Source organism: Colletes latitarsis, chromosome 9, assembly GCF_051014445.1.
Source record: "Colletes latitarsis isolate SP2378_abdomen chromosome 9, iyColLati1, whole genome shotgun sequence".
Lineage (NCBI taxonomy): Eukaryota > Metazoa > Arthropoda > Insecta > Hymenoptera > Colletidae > Colletes > Colletes latitarsis.
The window spans coordinates 27,292,187-27,312,596 of record NC_135142.1 but is presented as its reverse complement, the minus strand read 5'-3'; the positions used below and the strand labels follow the sequence as shown (position 1 = coordinate 27,312,596).

The window sequence follows — 20,410 nt, the reverse complement described above, 5'->3', positions numbered from 1 at the left end:
CGATTAATACTTACTACTGCATGCCCCTACAAGTCTCTGCTTGCCTTTGCAGGTTTCTGCTTGCCTGTGCATGCCTTTGCTGGCCTCTGCTGAACACTGCTGACCACCCCTGATGCTTCTGACATCGTATAACAATTACAACTTGCTACTGTCAGCCTCTCCCAGCCTCTGCTGACCTCTACTGACCACCTCTGATGCTTCTGGCAACGTACAACGATTACAACTTGCTACTGCTTGCCCCTGCTAGTCTCTGCATGCCTCTGCATCCCTCTGCTGACCTCTGCTGGCCCCTGCTGACCACGCTGACCTTTGTTAACAACTTCTAACATGATGTACATGTATTAAAACTTTGTATAACGTAAATCTATGACAATAAATGATATAATTTCAAAGAATTCTATGTGTTCTCATCACTTTTACCTTTCTTTTCCACTCCCCATTATTCCCTTAGTTATAAGAAACCGTTTCTCTACTTAAAACTGGAATTCCAAAGTGCCCGGAGCGTTTTCTGAAATGCCGGTGACCTTGACCCACTTTCGAAACTGGGTCAAGGCCAAATCCTGATTCCCAAAGCGCCCGGAATTTTTCTAAGATTCGATGGCCTTGACCTACTTTCGAAATTGGGTCAAGGCCATCCGGATTCCCAAGTCGGCCGGAAGATTTCTGAAATTTCGAATGGCCTTGACCCACTTTCGAAATTGGGTCAAGGCCATCCAGATTTCCAAATCGGCCCGAAGATTTCTAAAATTTCGAATGGCCTTGACCCACTTTCGAAATTGGGTCAAGGCCATCCGGATTTCCAAGTCGGCCCGAAGATTTCTAAAATTTCGAATGGCCTTGACCTACTTTCGAAATTGGGTCAAGGCCATCCGGATTTCCAAGTTGGCCGGAAGATTTCTGAAATTTCAAATGGCCTTGACCCACTTTCGAAATTGGGTCAAGGCCAAATCCGGATTCTCAAACTGACCGGAATTTTTCTAAGATTCGAATGGCCTTGACCCACTTTCGAAACTGGGTCAAGGCCAAATCTGGATTCTCAAACTGCCCGGAATTTTTCTAAGATTCGAATGGCCTTGACCCACTTTCGAAACTGGGCCAAGGTCAAGGTCAAATTCGGATTTCCAAAGTCCCTGGAGCATTTCTAAAATGCTGGTGAACTTGCGAAGAAGGTGGTACGCATTTTATAGGTAAGAGAATGATTTGGAGTGGAAGAGGACGGTAAAAAATGATGAGAACACATTGAATACTTTGAAATTATATCATTTATTGTCATAGATTTACATTATACAAAACTTTAATACATATAAACGTATTATATTATATTACATCATGTCACAAGTTGTCAGCAACGGTCAGCAGTGGTCAGCGATGGTCAGCTGATGTCGGGAGATGTTGGCAGAGGTTAGCTTAGGTCGGGAGAGGCCAACGGAGGCCAGCAGAGGCATGCTGAGGCAAGTAGAGTCCAGCAGGGGCAAGCAGTAGCAAGTTGTAATCGTTATACGTTGTTGGAAGCATCAGGGGTGGACAGCTGTGGTCAGCAGAGGCTAGCAGTGGCAAGTAGTGGCAAGCAGAGTCCAGCAGGGGCATGCAGTAGCAAGTTGTAATCGTTATACGTTGTCAGAAGTAACAGGAGTGGTCAGTAGCGATCAGCAGAGTCCAGCGGAGGCAGGCAGAAGTCAGTAGTAATCGTTATACGTTGTCAGAAATATAAGAGGTGGTCAGCAGAGGCCAGCAGAGGCTGGGAGAGGCTAACAGTAGCCAGTCGTAATCGTTATACGTTGTCAGAAGTAACAGGAGTGGTCAGCAGCGGTCAGCAGAGGCGAGCAGAGGCATGCAGTGGCAAGCAGAGATCAGCAGGGGCAAACGGTAGCATGTAGTAATTGTTATACGATGTCAGAAGCATCAGGGGTGGTCAGCAGTGTTCAGCAGAGGCCAGCAAAGGCATGCACAGGCAAGCAGAAACCTGCAAAGGCAAACAGAGACTTGTAGGGGCATGCAGTAGTAAGTATTAATCGTTATACATTATCAGAAATACCTGCAGTGGTCAGTAGCGTTCGGCAGAGGCCAGGAAAGTTCAGCAGAGACAAGCACACGCTGACAGAGATCAGCAAAGACCAACAGAGGTTAGCAGAAGTCAGTAGTAATCGTTATACGTTGTCAGAAATATAATCAGTGGTCAGCAGAGGCCAGCAGAGGCTGGGAGAGGCTGATAGTAGCAAGTTGTAATCGTTATACGTTGTCAGAAGTAACAGGAGTGGTCAGCAGCGGTCAGCAGAGGCCAGTGGAGACCTGTTGACGGAAGGTCAGATATTAGTTGTTGAAGAGCGAGAAGGGAAGTGTGAGCCTTTCTCTCTCGACTCCCACGAGACGGTCCGAACTTACTTTGGGCAGCTTCGGTGAATGAAGAAAGAGAGCATATGTCATTTTGCCTTTGTCGGGTTTCCGAAACTCCATGAGCTCACGTACGCGTGACCTGACATAGTGTGAGAGAGCACCTTCGGTGCCTTTCTGGCATCTCTGGATAGGACAAGACTGAGAGGCATTGGCGTAACCGTACGGTCAAAATACTAGCCGTGAATAGGAGAAAAATGTATCTCTCGTGGTTATGGAGACCTTACTACTCTGCAGCTTGACGTCAGAGCGAGCCTCTCCAGAGGGAATACCTTCGTGAAGACCTTCTCTCCTTGCCCTTGCACCGTTTAGTTTGTAGGTGCTTAGCCAACAAGTCATCACTATACTTATAGTACCTGGTTTGTGATCATAGGCCATAGAGCCCAACATCTTATGGAGTTTCGTGGCCCAAACTGGAGTTCCTCTAGTTTACGTGGTTCAAGAACAATTGTTCTACATATTCTCCATTAAAATACGCGTTGTTTGCCTTTCGAAACATTAAAATCCTCCAATTCGTTCAGGAGTTATGATTTTTTAAACATACGCATGGAATTTCAGGGTCAGACATTGTACTTTCGTTAAGGAATTGTTTTCTCGAAACTGCGTAGGAATAGAAATTAAGATTTTAAACCGGTCAAAACCAGATTTCAACGTATCATCATTTTAGAAAAATTCTGGACACTGGAAATCCGGATGACAACTCAATTTCGAAAGTAGATCAAAGATTTCCAAATCATTCTGAAAAAATTATGTTCTGTTTCGGGGGTCGATTACAATCATTTTTGGTGAATACACATACCCGCGAAATTCTACGCATTTTCGAGAAAAACATTCTTTTTCCGAAAATAAAATGTGAAAAAACCTGGTGAGAAAACGCCCAAGTTTGTCGTGGAATAGTTCGTTACCCTCAACGCTAGATGGCGTTTATTTACCGACCTCTGGCCTCCTGGTGCTAAAACGCCCAAGTTTGTCGTGGCATAGTTTGCTATCTTTGACGCTAGATGGCGCCTATTTCTCATTCTTAGGCCCTCTGGTGGAAAAACGTCCAAGTTTGTCGTGGAATAGTTCGTCTCGTCCACGCTAGATGGATTTCTCGACAAGCTTGGGCGTTTTAGCACCAGGTGGCCAGAGGTCGGTAAATAAGCGCCATCTATCGTTGATGGTAACGAACTATTCCACGACAAACTTGGGCGTTTTAGCACCAGAGGGTTCGAGGTCGATAAATAAGCGCCATCTAGCGTTGAAAGTGACAAACTATTCCAAGTTTGTCGATAAATGGTACGTTGTTTCTAGCGCGAGATATAAAATTTTTTGATTTTGTCGGAACAGGATAAAGAATACACGCAAGGGACGTTGACATAATCTCAGATGTATATTGAAAATTATATTCGCTTCTCGGAGAACTGTCTCAGATACATGTTCGCAAAATATCAACCAAGTCTCTAAATCAAAGAAGTATCCAAAAAAAACTAAAATTACGTGCGTATGCAATATTGATTATAATCTATGTGGAGTTCTGCGGAAAAAAAAAGAATAAAGTAAAACGTAAAAGTAAAGGAAAACCATCGTATTTACTTTTATATAATGCATCTTTCACACTATTACATTATTTACAATTGGCAGACGGAAGTGGCACTTAAACAGATTGGAATTGGTCCAAGGGTTCGTTTTTTTATTCCTCATGATCCGTTAACATCGTTAGCCCTCTTCGTGGCGTGGACATCGACGGGCGATAAAATTACACGTCGCGTGTACAATCTTTACTCTTTCGTAACAATCATCTTCGCGAACGTGATGCACGTGGACCCAAAGGTGATCTCACCGCGTCTAAGACCATTGTCGGGACCATCGACGACGACGGTAAATGTTAAAAGAAAAAAAAAAAAAAAAAAAAGAAAGAAGAATCATTAGGATTATAGTTGCAATTACTTGCCGACAATTGTCGATCACCAACAATCCTTAAATCGCGACAGTGTATTCGCGTCGATGAATTTATTCACTCTAAAACACAGCAAAGAATTTCTGATACACGATCGTAGAAAGTGTGGTCGTAGTACAGTACGATACGTCGTTACGAAGCGCATAGAATAACCCGTATTGAACAAAGCGTCGCAACATGGTGATTTGAACGCGGATAAAGAACAGAACGAATGTGTAACGATAGATATTAATTACGCGATAACGATAATTCGCCTAGAACAAAGTGATTCAGAGTAGACGATCGCTCGACGACTGCTTCTCGACTACCCTGGCGCTTTCGTTTCCTCTCTTAAATCGCTCGCGCTTTCGAAATATCACGGAGGTCTGAATTTCCATAGGAAGAGCGATGGACTCCACGTTTACACCTACATCGTGCCACGACATCGTTATCCGTGATCTTCTTATCGATCACGACTCGTGCTTCGCCGCGAATTCACGGACGATTCGAACATAGCACGCGGTTAAAGTGACGCCGCTATTGCTCGTTGGATCGGCCAGCGAAAAATGGCGGTGCTCGATGCCGTATAGAAACGTCAGATCTGATCGTCGTCGACCGATCGGGAGGCGTTCGTTCCGGACGAACAGCGTTGGTCAGGCGCAAGTGAAACAAGTCAGAGCAACAACAACGCACGTTCGCGCAGCAACAGTCCACGGAGTCTCTGTACACTTTCTTGCATTTCCCGGCTCTCTTTTCGCTCGAGTTTTTCACGCTTGCTTCGGATGCGGCACGACCGCGGCGGGCTCCGACCGGAAGCACGACAGCAGGAAACCGGTGTACATGGCGAACAGCACGGTGATGGCGATCAGCATGTACATGTAGATGTTCAGTTCCGGTTGACGGTACCTGTTCTTGCGCAGCCATTCGAGCACGTCTTGTTCTTTGTGCATGTCGCCTTTCGCCAGAAAAATCGGGCACGTTTATTTATCGAATATTCCCCGAATTGTCTAAATTGTCTGCGAATTAATAAGACGTCTCACCTCGATAGATACTTGGGAATCTTTTGCGGAAGTAGACGATGGCGGGAAGCTTGGTGACGCCCCATTTCCTCGCGTATCTTGGATCGGCCATCTTCACGAACGTGATGTCCAAGTTGTCCGTCTCTCCGTCGATGTCCTCCAGCTTCTCGTTCACCTCCTCGCTCTCCTTGTTGTCGTTTTCATCTGAAAACCGATTCGCCATGATATCTCAGACGCGTTTTGCTTCACCGTATCCCAAATAGTTAACCCTTTTAGTGCCAGGCATTTTACGGAGTACATGCAAAATTCTGATTTCCTGGAGGAAAATTTTACTATGTATTCTTGTGAAACTTAAAGAATATGGAATATAATGTTGAGCAGCAACATTTTTAGTTATAAAATATGTCAATTTCGTTCCAAAACCGTATCATCGAGATACAAAAATACAGGGTGTTCGGCCACCCCTGGGAAAAATTTTAATGAGAGATTCTAGAGGCCAAAATAAGACGAAAATCGAGAATACCAATTTGTTGATGGAGGCTTCGTTAAAAAGTTATTAACGTTTAAAGTTCCAACCGTACTGAATTTTTTTCTTGAAAGTGCGTAGGATTTCGGGGATATGTGTAATGACCAAAAATTATTGTAATTGACCCCTGCAACTGAAAATAATTTTTTTAGAATGATTTGAAAAATTTTTTTTTTGCCGAGAAATTTAGGCACCCCCTGTCGATTTTTCTTAAAAATTCGTTTTTGACTTTTAGTAATTTTATTTGACGCCCTATAGAAAAGTTGTGTAATACTTTTTTGTAGGTACCCATGAGCTCTACTTCAGAAAAAAGTTTCATTAAAATATATTCACTATTGTGGGAGTTATGGCCGTTCGAAGATTGGTCCATTTTTATGGGGTTTTTCTCATTTTAGGGGATCAAGGAACAACTTTTCGAATATTTTTATAATTGCTACGCATTCTACACTAAAATACGCGTCGTTTGCTTTTTTAAACATTAAAATCGTCCTATCCGTTCAGAAGTTATGACGTTTTAAATATTCGCATGAAAATTCGGGCAAAGATTTCTGGCCTGAAATTATGTTTTCGGTGAGGAATTTTTTTCTCGAAACTGGATAGGATTTCGGGGGTATGTGTAATGACCAAAAATTATTGTAATTGACCCCCACAACCGAAAAAAATTTTTCCAGAATGATTTGAAATTTTTTTTTTCCTTCAAAAAATTTCACACCTTCTCGAATTTTTTTCTCGAAACTGCGTAGGATTTCGGGGGTATGTCTATTGACCAAAAATGATTGTAATTGACCCTCGCAATCGAAAATAATTTTTCCAGAACGATTTGAAACTTTTCATTTTTGCCCAAAAATGTAGGCACCTAGTCGAATTTTTTTCTCAAAATTGCGTAAGAATTCGAGGGTATGTGTAATGACCAAAAATGATTGTAATTGACTCCCGCAGCCAAAAATAATTTTTTTAAAACGATTTGAAAGTTTTCATTTTTGCAGAAAAATCTGTCCACTTACTGAATTTTTTTCTCGAAACTGCGTAGGATTTCGAGGGTATGTCTATTGACTAAAAATGATTGTAATTGACCCCCGCAGCCAAAAATAATTTTTTTAAAACGATTTGAAAGTTTTCAATTTTGCAGAAAAATTTGTCCACTTACTGAATTTTTTTCTCGAAACTGTGTAGGATTTCGAGGGTATGTGTAATGACCAAAAATTATTGTAATAGGCCTTCGCAACCGAAAATAATTTTTTTAGAATGATGTAAAAAATTTTTTTTCCACCGAAAAATTTCACATACACGATTTTTTTTCTCGAAAATGGATAGGATTTCGGAGGTATGTATAGTGACCAAAAATGGTTGTAATTGACCCCCGCAACCGAAAATAATTTTTCCAGACGGATTTGAAATTGTTGAATTTAATTGTTAATAACTTTTTAACGAAGCCTCAGTCAAGAAATTAGTATTCTTGATTTTCGTCTTATTTTGGTCTCTAGAATCTCCCATTAAAATTTTTCCCAGGGTCGAACACCCTGTATAATTTTACTACAAAAGTTAAGGTAATCTTAATTTTTTATCGAATAAAAAGATTTTTATAATAAGAAAAATCAGCACCGTTTACGAAAGAGATTTTGCGTTTCACTATTGATAGAATGAGAAAGAAATGAGAAAGGTCCGTGGCAGTTTTCGCATAAGGACTTTTTCCTGACACTGAAAAAGGGTTAACACTATGACGTCCGGTGGCTCCACGTTGGTGCCATGCAAAAATGAAGTTAGTTCTACCGGCGCGACACGAAGAAATCTAGATTAGACGCTGGGACGTCATAGTGTTAAAACAACGGGTCGTTTAATTACAAAAGAAGACGGCCAGGAATTCGTTTTCGTCCAGCAGCTTGTCCAGCATCTTCTTGTTGACCTCTTCGATCTCGTTCTTGATCTCGAAAACGTCCTGGGACGTCAACCACTGGAGGATCTTGTCCTCCTGCGTTAGATCGCCGTCGTAGATCAGCGGGGTCTTTTTACGGAAGTAGACGAGCGACGGGACGTTAAGGATTTCGTACTTCTCGGCAGCCTCTGTGCCAAACACCTTCACGAAATCTATACCGAACAAGTCTGCCTCGCCGTCGATCTTCTCCAGAGCTTCCATGATGTCGTTACACTCGGGACAGTCTTCGTCATCTACGCGATTCGAACGAAACAAACGTCGATCAGTTGGGTAAATTGCGTTTAATCGCGCGTCGATGATACAGGGTACGATCCAACTGTGGAAACTTGTCTCGTCGCTTCGTTTCTTGGCTACAAGTGCTTTGTCTGTGGCAGAGTTCTTAAAGAATGGCTAGCAAAGTGAGGGATACAAGTACAGTCACCATTATCTTTTCACGTTAGTAACAAACAATAACGATACCTGCTATATCAAACCTTTATGAATATTCTAGGCATTTTTCGAGGCGACTCGAAAATTGATCCTCGTGGCGAGTAGAATAATCTCCCACGGTTTGGCTACTTATTTTTAGGGCAGTTTCTATAATTTAGAACGTACAGAAGAAAACTGCTAGGAACGGAGATTCGTCGAGAAGCCTCTCCAGCATCCTCTCGTTAACGGATTCGATCTCGTCCGCCAGTTCTCGATTGTCGTCGTCGATCAACCATTCGAGAACCGACTGTTCGTTCTGCAAGTCACCTGTCGCGAGCAACGATTAGAAAATCGATCAAGACGGGGTGTGTTTCACTCTGTGGAGATCTATGGAATATTAGAAACCTTCGAACAAAAGCGGATTGCCGTTTCTGAAGTAGACGAGGGCGGGGAACGTTTTGATCGAGTATCGTTTCGCCAGCTGGGGATCCTGTATCTTCACCAGGTGAATACCAAACACGTCGCACTCGTCGTCGATCTTCTCCAATCCCTCCAAAATCTCGTCGCATATGTGGCAATTTTGCTTGTCTGGGGCACAACGAAACAATTCTATTTTTCTCGGTGCTTATCGGGACGAAAGTGTCTGCGTCGCATAAAGATCTTACAGAAGTAGACTGCGAGGTATTGCGTCTCCTCGACGGACGTTTCCAGCATCACTCTGGTTATCAGTTCGATCCGATCTTCGGTTTTCTGAGTGATCAGCCACTGCAACACTTCTTCCTCCACTGACAATTCACCTGAACAGTAACAATTGCTTAAATCGAGATGCTTTTCTAGAGACAAAACTAACGATCAGCAACGAACCTTCGAACATGTTGGGCACTTGATTCTCGAAATACACTAGCACTGGGAACTCGGTGACTCCGTAATCTTCTGCCACCTTGTAGTCCTAGTTAAAAAAGGAAGATTTAAAGATTCTTGTTCGTTCGAAGTAGTCATGTTTTTAGAATCTTTCGCTTACTTGTGTCTTAACGAACGTGATACCGTGCCTGTCGCAATCGTCGTCGATATTTTCCAGCTCCTCCAGAATCCCCACGCACTGCTCGCAATCCTCGACGTCTAAAGAGAAACTATATCGTTATAAGATTCACGACTCTACGGGAAAAGGCAGTCTATTTAGGGAGTTACGAGTCGTGGCTTTGCTCTTCAGGTTCACGGACGATGATCTAAGAAAGCTGCTCTCCTAAGAGGGAAGGGACTAAACTATCGAAAAATGAGACGATCGTACGGTTCGTGTAAAATAAATTCGTCTAAAATAAAATCTAATCAAACATAGACAAACGAAAGGCATGCTGATCAGCGGGGTGTCTAGAGTACTATGGTTCTCTCATGCTCTCTAATCGTGCAGGTACACCTGGGCGAGAGTGTGATCGTGTTGTGTGGTCGTTCGTGAAAAATAATTTTCTCCGTATCGGGTGGTTCCGACCTGAAAAAAACGCTCTGTAAAAATCGAGACGACAAAAATGTGTCTGTACGAACAGAAGAATCTAAAAATTAAAAAAAGGCAGGTATATTCGTAAAAAGTGTGCTGGTGTGCTGGTGTTCTGTGTGTGCGCACACGGAGACAAACGCTGGATGAACTATCTGGAACATAGTGTCTAAAGTAACGGCGAAGAGAGGAAACCAGGTTTGCAAATCTTTCTGTGTTCACGTGTACCATCGAGTTCCTCGGTCGCCTCGTGCTCGACGATCCTGCGTTCCTTGTGGCGGCCCTGCTTGCGTTGGTATTTTGCCTGACACAAGTCGCAAAGCGTTCTGTTCCCTGCGGCATTAGCAGACAACGTGTACAGCCTCGGACGTGCGGACAGGACAGATTTAAAGACAGTGGCCGATAGCAACTGATCACGAATAAACGTGTATTGCAACGAGACAGAACGGAGACAGTACGAGACGAGTAATTCGGTTAATCATTGCGACACATCAAGCTCCACGAGAAAGCGCAACACGAAACGACGGTTTGCGTAAGTATCTACAATGTACAACAGTTTAAGTCTCGTTCGAGAATTCGCGTAGTTGTTACTCGACACCGTTGCTTCCAAAGCAGGAATTAATATACGCAGGCGTGTTGCTGGCCGTGGTCAGCAGTTACCTTTGCTCAGTAAAAAAAATAATCGACAGAGGCGAAAAGGAGGAGAAAGGGTGTCTATCGGAAGTATTTGAACGATTCGATTGTCAATGTCCCGAATAACATGTACGAAGAAGATTAACGGGAGGGAGGTGGGTCGCAAATAAATGTGGAAAGAGCGGGAGTATAGTGATACGCAACAGGCTAGTGATACATTCCTGCTTGGCAGCTGACCGCGACTGAAGGACTGTCAGACTTACAGAAGTATACCGCCAACGATTCCGATTCTCTTATCAAATTTAGAAGATCCTCCCCTTCCAGATCCTCGATTACCTCTCCGGAGGGATCCTTCTGCGTCATCAACCACTGCAGAATTTGTTCCTCGTCGTACAAATCACCTTTGGCCGAGCAACCAAACGAATCGATTAGATTCCAATCATCGCTGTCGTAGCAACGATTTCGTTTTAAACGAGGACGATACCTGCGTAAATAACTGGCTCCTTCGAGGACATCTTAAAGAACAATATGGCGGGCAGGGCGAAAACACCGTACTGCTTGGCCAACTGTTTGTCGTCGATTTTCACGAACTTTATTCCCGCTCCGTCGGCCTCGTCGTCGATGTGCTCGATCTCTATCAGCACCCTGCCACACTGTTTGCAGTCGTTGCTGTCTAAACATACGCGCGCCACCGCGTTCGACACGCTCGAGAGTCTCGTTTTGTGTATCTCATTTTAATAAAGTATGCATTTTACCAAGAGTCCAATTTTGGCATCGCCTGGAAATGAAAAATTCATGCAGGGTCCTTTAGAGTGGCTCCCAAGGAACAAAAAATGTCCTTATCGCTTTCCCGTGAAACGATGGGAAAGTTGTCAAAAATACGTTCAAAGTATGAATATGATGATAATGGAACTTACGTATACAGGAAAAAATTTTAATAGGAGATTCTAGAGTCCAAAACAAGACGAAAATCAAGAATATCAATTTGTTGATGGAGGCTTTGTTAAAAAGTTATTAACGTTTAAAGTTTCGCTCGTTCTGAATTTTTTTCTCGAAAATGCGCAGGATTTCGGAGGTATGTCTATTGACCAAAAATGATTGTAATTGACCCCCCAAACCGAAAATAATTTTTTCAGAATTAATTAAAAATTTTTTTTTTCGTCGAAAAATTTAAGTCGATTTTCTTAAAAATTCCTTTTTCATTTTTAGTAATTTTGTTTGACGCCCTACAGAAAAGTTGTCTAATACTTTTTTGTAGGTACCCATGAGCTCTACTTCAGAAAAAAGTTTCATTAAAATATATTCACTATTGTGGGAGTTATGGCCGTTCGAAGATTGGACCATTTTTATGGGGGTTTTCTAACTTTACGGGGTCAAGGAGCAACTTTTTCAATATTATTAAAATTTCTACATATTCTTGACCAAAATACGCGTCGTTTGCTTTTTTAAACATTAAAATCGTCCAATCCGTTCAGAAGTTATGACGTTTTAAAGACTTGCATGAAAATTCGAGCGGACATTTGAAGACTCAGATTATATTTTCAGTAAGGAATTTTTTTCTCGAAAATGTGCAAGATTTCGGGGGTATGTCTATTCACCAAAAATGATTGCAATTGACCCCCGCAACCGAAAATAATTTTTTCAGAATTAATTAAAAATTTTTTTTTTCGTCGAAAAATTTAAGTCGATTTTCTTAAAAATTCCTTTTTCATTTTTAGTAATTTTGTTTGACGCCCTACAGAAAAATTGTCTAATACTTTTTTGTGGGTACCCATGAGCTCTACTTCAGAAAAAAGTTTCATTAAAATATATTCACTATTGTGGGAGTTATGGCCGTTCGAAGATTGGACCATTTTTATGGGGGTTTTCTAACTTTACGGGGTCAAGGAGCAACTTTTTCAATATTATTAAAATTTCTACATATTCTTGACCAAAATACGCGTCGTTTGCTTTTTTAAACATTAAAATCGTCCAATCCGTTCAGAAGTTATGACGTTTTAAAGATTTGCATGAAAATTCGAGCGGACATTTGAAGACTCAGATTATATTTTCAGTAAGGAATTTTTTTTCTCGAAAATGTGCAAGATTTCGAGGGTATGTCTATTCACCAAAAATGATTGCAATTGACCCCCGCAACCGAAAATAATTTTTTCAGAATTAATTAAAAATTTTTTTTTTCGTCGAAAAATTTAAGTCGATTTTCTTAAAAATTCCTTTTTCATTTTTAGTAATTTTGTTTGACGCCCTACAGAAAAATTGTCTAATACTTTTTTGTAGGTACTCATGAGCTCTACTTCAGAAAAAAGTTTCATTAAAATATATTTACTATTGTGGGAGTTATGGCTGTTTGAAAATTGGACCATTTTTATGGGGTTTTTCTCATTTTGCGGGGTCAAGGACCAACTTTACGAATATTTTTGCGATTTCTACATATTCTCCACCAAAATACGCGTAGTTTGCTTTTTTAAACATTAAAATCGTCCAATCCGTTCAGAAGTTATGACGTTTTAAAGATTCACATGAAAATTCAGTGAAACATATCAACGCTATGGTCAGACATGAAATTTTCGGTAATGAATTTTTTTCTCGAAACTGAGTAGGATTTCGGGGGTATGTCTGTTGACCAAAAATGCTTGCAATTGACCCCTGCAACTAAAAATAATTTTTCCAAGACGATTCGAAAGTCTTTTTTTTCACCCAAAACTTTCAGCACTTACTCGACGAGGTCGGAGCACGCGTTGTTGGGTGCTGTTCCCATGTAACCATGATTATATGGTACTTCGGATTTGCTCGATTTCAAGCTTCAATTCATCTGCCTGCTGAGTCCCTTACTACTTATTTCGAAGACGGTAAAATATACGTAAGTTCCATTATCATTACATTCATACTTCAAACGTATTTTTGACATTTTTTGTTCTTTGGGAGACACTCTAACAGACCCTGCATGAATTTTTCATTTCCAGGCGATGCCAAAAATGGGCATTTCTTAACACCCTCCTTTAAGACCAGCCTACCCTGATGATTGGAACCGAAATCATCGGGCTCGATACTCACAGAAGAACACAGCCAGATAATCGGTCGTCTGTCGTATCTTCTGGAACATCTTCTTATTGATACGTTCGATGTGATCGGTGAGCTCCATGTTCTCGGGGTTCGTCAGCCAATCGAGGATTTCCTCCTCGTCGTCGATGTCCCCGTCGTAGTTGATGTTTTTGCCCTTCCGGAAGTACGTGATACCCGGCGGATTCCTAAACCCGTACTTCTTCGCCATAAGTCGATCCTTCATCCTGACGATCTTTATTCCGTACTCGGCAGCTTCGTCGTCGATCAACTCGACGTGCCTGAGCACTCTGGGACTCTCTGGATCTTCCTCCTTGTCTACGGGATCGAGATATTCCCTTTCGTTTCGAAATTACTCGCTAGGAACCCCTTAAGTGTCCATTCGTCTATTTTTCGTTTCAAATAGGAGGGAGGGGGGCGATTACTCATGTAAATATAATATAGCGGACGCTGTTCTCTCAAAACACGCGAGTCTACTTAAAAAATGACTAAAGATCGGTCACTTAAGGGGCGAATTTGCTTTCATGAACGATGAATCATGGTTAGAAAGAAACTAGTTTTACTTTCGCAATAGTCTGTGATACTTTATTAGCGGATCTATGAATCGTTAGAATCTTGTTTAGTCGAATGTGTAATCGTATCTTTACTTACCCCGTGTGAATTTCAAATAGAAAAACCGTGGTTTACGAATAGGTCGACTTACTGCGAAGGATATCTGACTCTCGCGTTACGTTTTCATCGAGAAAATGAATGATTTCTTACAGAAAATGACAGCCAGGAATTCTTTGGTCTCGATATACGTGGCGAGGGTGTCACGATCGATCTCTTCGATGCTCTCGTCCGTCTTCTGCTTCACCATCCAATCGAGCACCTCGCTCTCGTCGAGCAGATTACCTAAGTTATCGTAACGTTGCTCGAATGTACTCTAATTCTATTTAAACCCATTCTGTCTAACGAATAATAATTTTTCAAGAAGGGTCTGTTAATGGGGATATTTCTTGACGCTTCTTTGTTAAGTAAGATTCGGTCATTAACGATCTGGAATGGCTATTCGATTCGACCTCGAGGTCGAACGAGTCCTGGAGATTTCTGGATGCTGAAAGGAACTTACCCCGCTCTGGAACTCGACGTATCGCGCGATTATTCGCGAGCCACTCTATCTACTGGGTCACAATTGCAATTACACTTTGTCTAGAATCGTAGATCGTTTGCGTTGCGACACGGATATCGGATCGTGCTGCTTTCTTGAAACCCAAAGATCGAGGTTAAGCAAAATGTCTCGTTATAAACTGGCGTTAAATTTTCCCACGATTATGACAGTGTGACCCCAGTATCGTGAATGTGTATTTAAAGTGTAATGTTCGATAAGAAACATCAAATCAAATTTCTAACGAGCCTTCGGTTGGCATCGTCTAGGATCTAATAGTCCGATCGGTATTATGACGATGAAGATAATGGGGGTTCGTACAATGGAGCATGATCTTTTTCATCGAACTCTGCATGAGTTTTTGGAGAAATTACAGGCGATACGGGGTGGAATTACTCTATCTACCATTAGCAGTGACGGGCGAAGCAAATACAAAGGATACTAATTGGTACTAGGAAACATATTTATTATCGAGTTTATTATCGTACATGTTGCTCTTATGCGATTAACGAGGACGCCGTTCGGCGGCTTATATCGGCAGAGTAATGCGCAAACGTCCACGAGCAATAAACAATTCATGCCCGATAATCATGATCACAGACGCAGCGCAATAATTAAATTCCTTCTTTTACTGTGCGCGAAATTGCCAATGAGCTCACTTCGAAATTTACTTCGATCCATCTAACGTTCTCAAAGTATAAAATGGGTGGTTTTAACGATCGAATCGATCGAATTAATTATCGCGCCCATGTATCAGTGACCGTAACACGAGTACAGATTATCGGCACATTCGGTTGATGAAACGTGGTAGCGTGTACAGAAATCAACGAATAAAATACTCGTATAAATAAATAAATAAATAAATAAATAAACGGGTGAGCGTTTCTTGCGTTTCCTCTTTCTCGTCGGGTCCACGCGAACCGTTCGAAAAAAGATAAAAAGAACAAGACGTTTCGATCTTTTTTTTTTTTTATTTTTTTTTTTGTGTTTTATTTTTTTAGTTTTTCATGTTTTAGTGCTGGCTCGTGCGGCCCAATAAGCGATAAAAGCGATTAGTGGTAGCGGGCGTGATAAGAAACGCACGTGTTCCTCGACGTTTTATCGTTGAGGAATTGAGGGTATATTTATGTCGATCGCCACGATTAAAGTAGCGCTAGAAAATGACTCGCGTGTGTTGATATGGATGTTATGTTTCATGTTCGTGGGAGATCAATCGTTTTATATAAATACAATCGAAAGTGTTCTATATCTTATCGATGGCAAGTTTCCTACGAAACCCGATGCTTTGAAACGAAATTGAGAAACATCCATCGTTCGTTCGCGATCAACACGGTCTTGCGCGTGTTTAAATTGACATAAACATACTCTGAGAGATCTGCAGATTGATTAAGGAATTATATAGACATGAATCCGTTTGCTTTAACCCTGGCGTGTGACTGGCAAAAGTGTTGGTTAGCGATCTCGCAATATTTCCCAGGGTTAAAACGTTCGATCGAGAGTAAAATAAATTTTTCGCGAACGTCGCTACACAACCTGTACCGCGAAAATCTAAATGGGACATCACAAAAACGACTACCTCCCCCGTCATCGTCGACGAGAGTTCTCGAAAATGCAACGAAACAGCGGTACCGGCGTCGTCGCGACGTTGACGATCCACAAGAACGAATCGATGAACAATATTTTTGATCTGTTCGTAGCAAGAAATGCATGTATGACTATATTTCAAACCGGGGAACGTTGTTCAAGGTCGTGAGTCAGTATGGTTACGCGTTTATATAGAAACACCAGACACGAATTCGGCAACTGTCTCGAGGGGTATTTAATTTCCTTAAAAAAAGAAGAAACGATAAATGGCGCGGGGGTGGCAGGGGTAGGGGGCGCATGATCGTTGGATGATACGCGACGTTCTCGCGGTGACGATATGTATTTAGTATCGCGACGGAGATAGATAGATGACTGTGACGATAATGTTGATGGTTCGATGACGAAGATTACGATTAATATGACGATGACACGATGTACTTTCAGGAACAAGATCGTTCGACGAACGAAACGTTTACAAGTCTCTCGGTTCAGTTCTTTAGCTCTCGGTGGACAGACGAAATCGTCGAATGATTCTGCCTTGACTTGGCTCTCTCGGCTTCGATTCGTCGGTTCTCTGTTCTCCCGTTTCGTCCTCCGTCTCCGGCACGCGTCGGTTCTCCTCAATATTTAGACTTTCATGATGTACGGGAGTCCGGCCACAACTGCAACAGGCCACAACCCCGACACAACTCTCAGTGGGAGAAAAACTCTATCCTCACGATCCATTCTTTTTTTTTTTTTTTTTTTTTTTGTTTTTTTAGACCGTTAGTTACATTCTTCGTTTAGTTTCCCCTTTCTTCAGAGCCGGACATGTATAGTTGAATCGCGTCGAGTGGAATTATTACGGATTCGATCGACGATTACAAGGTTCTTGGACAGACACACACATTGTAGCAGGAAGATGGGATGGGAGTCGGTGTACGTCGCGTCGGAGCTATAACGTTCTCTCGACCGTCGTAAATCTAAAGATATTCGAACTGCAACGTGAACGTTAAGGGGCGAAGACAGTCGTTTCCGATTATAGCTCCCCGTCGAGTCGTTTAACATTTACGTGTATCCGGCGCGATCGCTCGACAAGATTCGCAACGATCGATCGTGTTAAAAGCTAGACTCTCGCGAAACTGTTAACGATCCCGACGATTCCGAGATAATCCGAGGACCCAGCCACCGGCTTCCACATAGCAGTGTCTTGGATCGTCTTGCTCATCCAGAACTTGCAGCGATTCTCTTCATGGACCGCGCGAGACACCTGTATTCGAGATACGAAGACGATTCGTCAGCCGGCTGAGTTTTCATTCATCTTTCGTCCAGCCCCTCTTGACTTGTCACTGGTTCTATGACTAACCTTCTACGTCTTCCCCTAACGGTGCTAATTAAATCACTGCCCACCGCGTCGCGCGACTGTTCGGCATCCTGGTCGTGTTATCTTCTCTCGATAGCTTTCTAAGACACGTTTATTTTCGTGACGGTGGCAGAACAGTGTCCATGGACAGTTTACTATCAACGATTAGTTCTTCTCCGTCGTGTTCGGGTGGGTAGCGCGTGGGCAGTGATTTAACCCCGCAGTCAATTACCACAGCCAGTTGAAATATTTACCGGTTCCGAAGAATCCCTTCTTAGCCTTCTGGTTGCCGCCGGTTTTGCTAACTCCAGATGATACCGTCGCGGTCTTTCTGCTGTCCTTGGCCGTGAGCTTGTTAATCGGCTTCAGGGCCGGCAATCCCAGCTTGTCCGACCTCTCAGCACCGTGTGCTTTGCCCTTGTCCTTGGTCGTCGGACTGATTTTGGTGGCCTTGGCGACCTTGGTGCCGTGAGCGACCTTGGCAGGACAGCACTGGTAGGGCTCATAGGAGGGAATCTTGGGTTTCGCGCTTTTACCTCCCATGCCGATGTAGAAACAGCCGTCGCCTGCAGTAAGCAAATATACAACGAGTCAGATACAGAGAGAGATTCAGACAGAATGATAGAGAGAAACTTGAAATCAGAATTGGCTAGCCTACAGGCTGATCGATTCGTCTCTTCACGAGTCAACGGGGGAAAAAAAAAAATCAAAGTGCAGAGTGTTTCAAAAGAGAGGCAAACGGAGATAGAGTAAACATAGATAAATAAAAAAAAACAAATAAAAAAGAGCTACGAAGAGACGGATAGATTGACTCGTGAGATCTTTGACGTTACTAGTGCAGAGAGAATAGTTTCACTCCAACCCCAATTGCGCAGCAAAAGCCAAACGTGCATATTTTACGACAGACGAGATCATCTCGCGGCGAGTCGACGACTCTTTTAGGGAAGTCATACTTCTCGCGTGGACCAGCCTCCACCGAAAATATCTTTATCGTACCGCGTCGAGAACAGAGATTGTTCCCCTCGTAACGCAATCGATAATTACCTTCTCTAAATTCGAATTTATTTCTCCCTTGCTCGAGCTACTTAGGATACGTTTTCGTTTCACGGCCAATATTATACGAAACACTCGGTGTTTAATCGAGATCGCACGATCCCGTGATTAATCGATTAACGTTTGATCGCGTTATCGGACGACGGAATCGAACCACTACCGATTTATCATCCTCGCTCTTTCGAGCGGAGGCCAGTCCGATTCTCTTCGACTCGGAACTCGCTGCAGACGACAGCTGTCAACTACAACAGGAACCATCGGCTCGCTTTGGAGAAATAGTTGTTATTATTTGGATAAAAGTGCGATCGAGAACTCGTGGAGCTACGCGTCCTCTATTTTCATGCAGTACTTTCTTCCCATTTAACGCATACGAATGAGATATTTAACGCTAGGTTCCAAACTTCAAATCTTTGTCATCAATTTATGAAGAACTGCATTCACGCGAACCGCCGTAGCTCCATCGAGGGCGGGGGTGGGGTCGTGGGCGGGCAGATTGTCACAAAGGTAAGCATGCAAATCGTGAGAACAGGGGGAAGTGTAGAAGAATTTTAGGGGCGTCGACGACAGACAGGAAGACTCGGGAGTATTCCATTTAGTGAGTGGGGAGGAGTAGAAACAAAAATGTTAATTCATCATGCAGGTATAGCCCTACGGTCTCTCCGTCTCGACCGTGAGCGGTGAGCGGACAGCCATAAATTCGTTTAGACTATTCGTTACAAGTCAGTTCGAATTTGCTCTACTGGTATACACATCTCTACGTTTTGTTTCTGCGGGGATGTCATTGTGGTATTATTGCTTTCTTTGGTATTTTTTTTTGTTTGTTCTTTCGCGCAACACAAAGCCCGTCACACTTCGATCTCTCACGTGAACTCCTCTTCGGCTTCCTGGGTTGTCGTCGGACCTTTACCTTTGTCCAGGATTTTCTTCAGGGCTTTATTCACTTTCTTATTTTTTCCTCCGTCGTCATCGTCATCATCATCATCATCATCTTCATCGTCGTCATCGTCGTCATCATCGTCGTCGTCATCGTCGTCGTCTTCGTCAGTATTGTCGTCGTCGTCGTCGTCATCGTCATCGTCATCGTCATCATCTTCATCGTCGTCGTCGTCATCATCTTCATCATCTTCATCATCATCATCATCATCGTCATCATCATCATCATCATCATTATCATCATCATCATCATCATCATCATCATCATCATCATCATCATCATCATTATCATCATCATCATCATTATTACCTGCATATTAACAGGGTTATCGATAATATTCAGCGCGAACGAAAATAAGAGCGTGTACCTACGTTTTTTGTGATCGATACGGCCTCGGTCCAAAGGGTTAGCATGCATGTACTTATCAAAATGGACATATTATTGACGCATCACAGTGAACATGTACGAATAATCGATATCGTTCCCGGAACGGGTGACTTCAACACGTGTACATATACACAAATATATAGAGTTGCGTATGGATGAAAAAAAAAAAAAAAGAATACATAGGTGCTCCGCGTGATTATCTTGGCATTGCACATCCGCGATGTTCACATTTTGGGCCATTCTGTCGCGAGCGATCCTGCACGGAGGAAAATTGCAAAGAAACTGCGACAATCTCTAAACCCATACCGGTTTGATCGTGCCTTGTTCCATATTTATCTTGAATATTAAAAAGCAGCGTTTCCCTGCGTTTTCCGCGCGCCTGACGGGATCGTCTCGCGACGAAAAGAAAGATCTTGCAGCACAAAAATCGTTAAAAACATCGCGTTCTCGAATGCCACGCGATAGAGAAGCCTCGCGAGTGTCCGATTTTTGCTAGACAGTAGCTATACGCTCTACGATTCGTCTATTTATTTTTCACGCGTGTAATTAAGACGGATGATCCGAACCGCTGTAGAGTATTATTGCA

The 20,410-nt window shown here is 42.6% G+C and overlaps 2 protein-coding genes across 5 annotated transcripts in view; both read right to left on the bottom strand.

Moving 5' to 3' along the window:
• Window positions 1-3,943: 3,943 nt before the first annotated feature.
• Window positions 3,944-20,410, bottom strand: part of Hlk (hulk) — a 32,755-nt gene continuing 16,288 nt past the window's right edge. For 2 of the 4 annotated variants that reach the window (XM_076772564.1, XM_076772565.1), the window contains 13 exons: window positions 14,140-14,271; window positions 13,372-13,695; window positions 10,802-10,990; window positions 10,581-10,718; window positions 9,913-10,017; window positions 9,217-9,314; window positions 9,060-9,144; window positions 8,861-8,992; window positions 8,601-8,783; window positions 8,382-8,522; window positions 7,697-8,020; window positions 5,350-5,532; window positions 3,944-5,264 (listed from right to left, as the gene is read on the bottom strand). In XM_076772564.1, the coding sequence (XP_076628679.1) occupies window positions 5,077-5,264; window positions 5,350-5,532; window positions 7,697-8,020; window positions 8,382-8,522; window positions 8,601-8,783; window positions 8,861-8,992; window positions 9,060-9,144; window positions 9,217-9,314; window positions 9,913-10,017; window positions 10,581-10,718; window positions 10,802-10,990; window positions 13,372-13,695; window positions 14,140-14,271 (2,222 nt within the window). In that variant the 3' untranslated portion in view covers window positions 3,944-5,076. Of the gene's footprint in view, window positions 5,265-5,349; window positions 5,533-7,696; window positions 8,021-8,381; window positions 8,523-8,600; window positions 8,784-8,860; window positions 8,993-9,059; window positions 9,145-9,216; window positions 9,317-9,912; window positions 10,018-10,540; window positions 10,719-10,801; window positions 10,991-13,371; window positions 13,696-14,139; window positions 14,272-20,410 lie in introns of all 4 variants that reach the window. The other 2 variants (XM_076772566.1, XM_076772568.1) reach the window with 2 other exon arrangements.
• LOC143345451 (uncharacterized) lies at window positions 14,974-19,461 on the bottom strand. The gene is made up of 3 exons (XM_076772584.1): window positions 19,368-19,461; window positions 17,705-18,016; window positions 14,974-16,770 (listed from the first exon to the last, which is right to left on the bottom strand). Exons 2-3 carry the CDS (start codon window positions 17,991-17,993, stop codon window positions 16,736-16,738), a joined length of 324 nt encoding a protein of 107 aa, XP_076628699.1. The 5' UTR covers window positions 17,994-18,016; window positions 19,368-19,461; the 3' UTR covers window positions 14,974-16,735.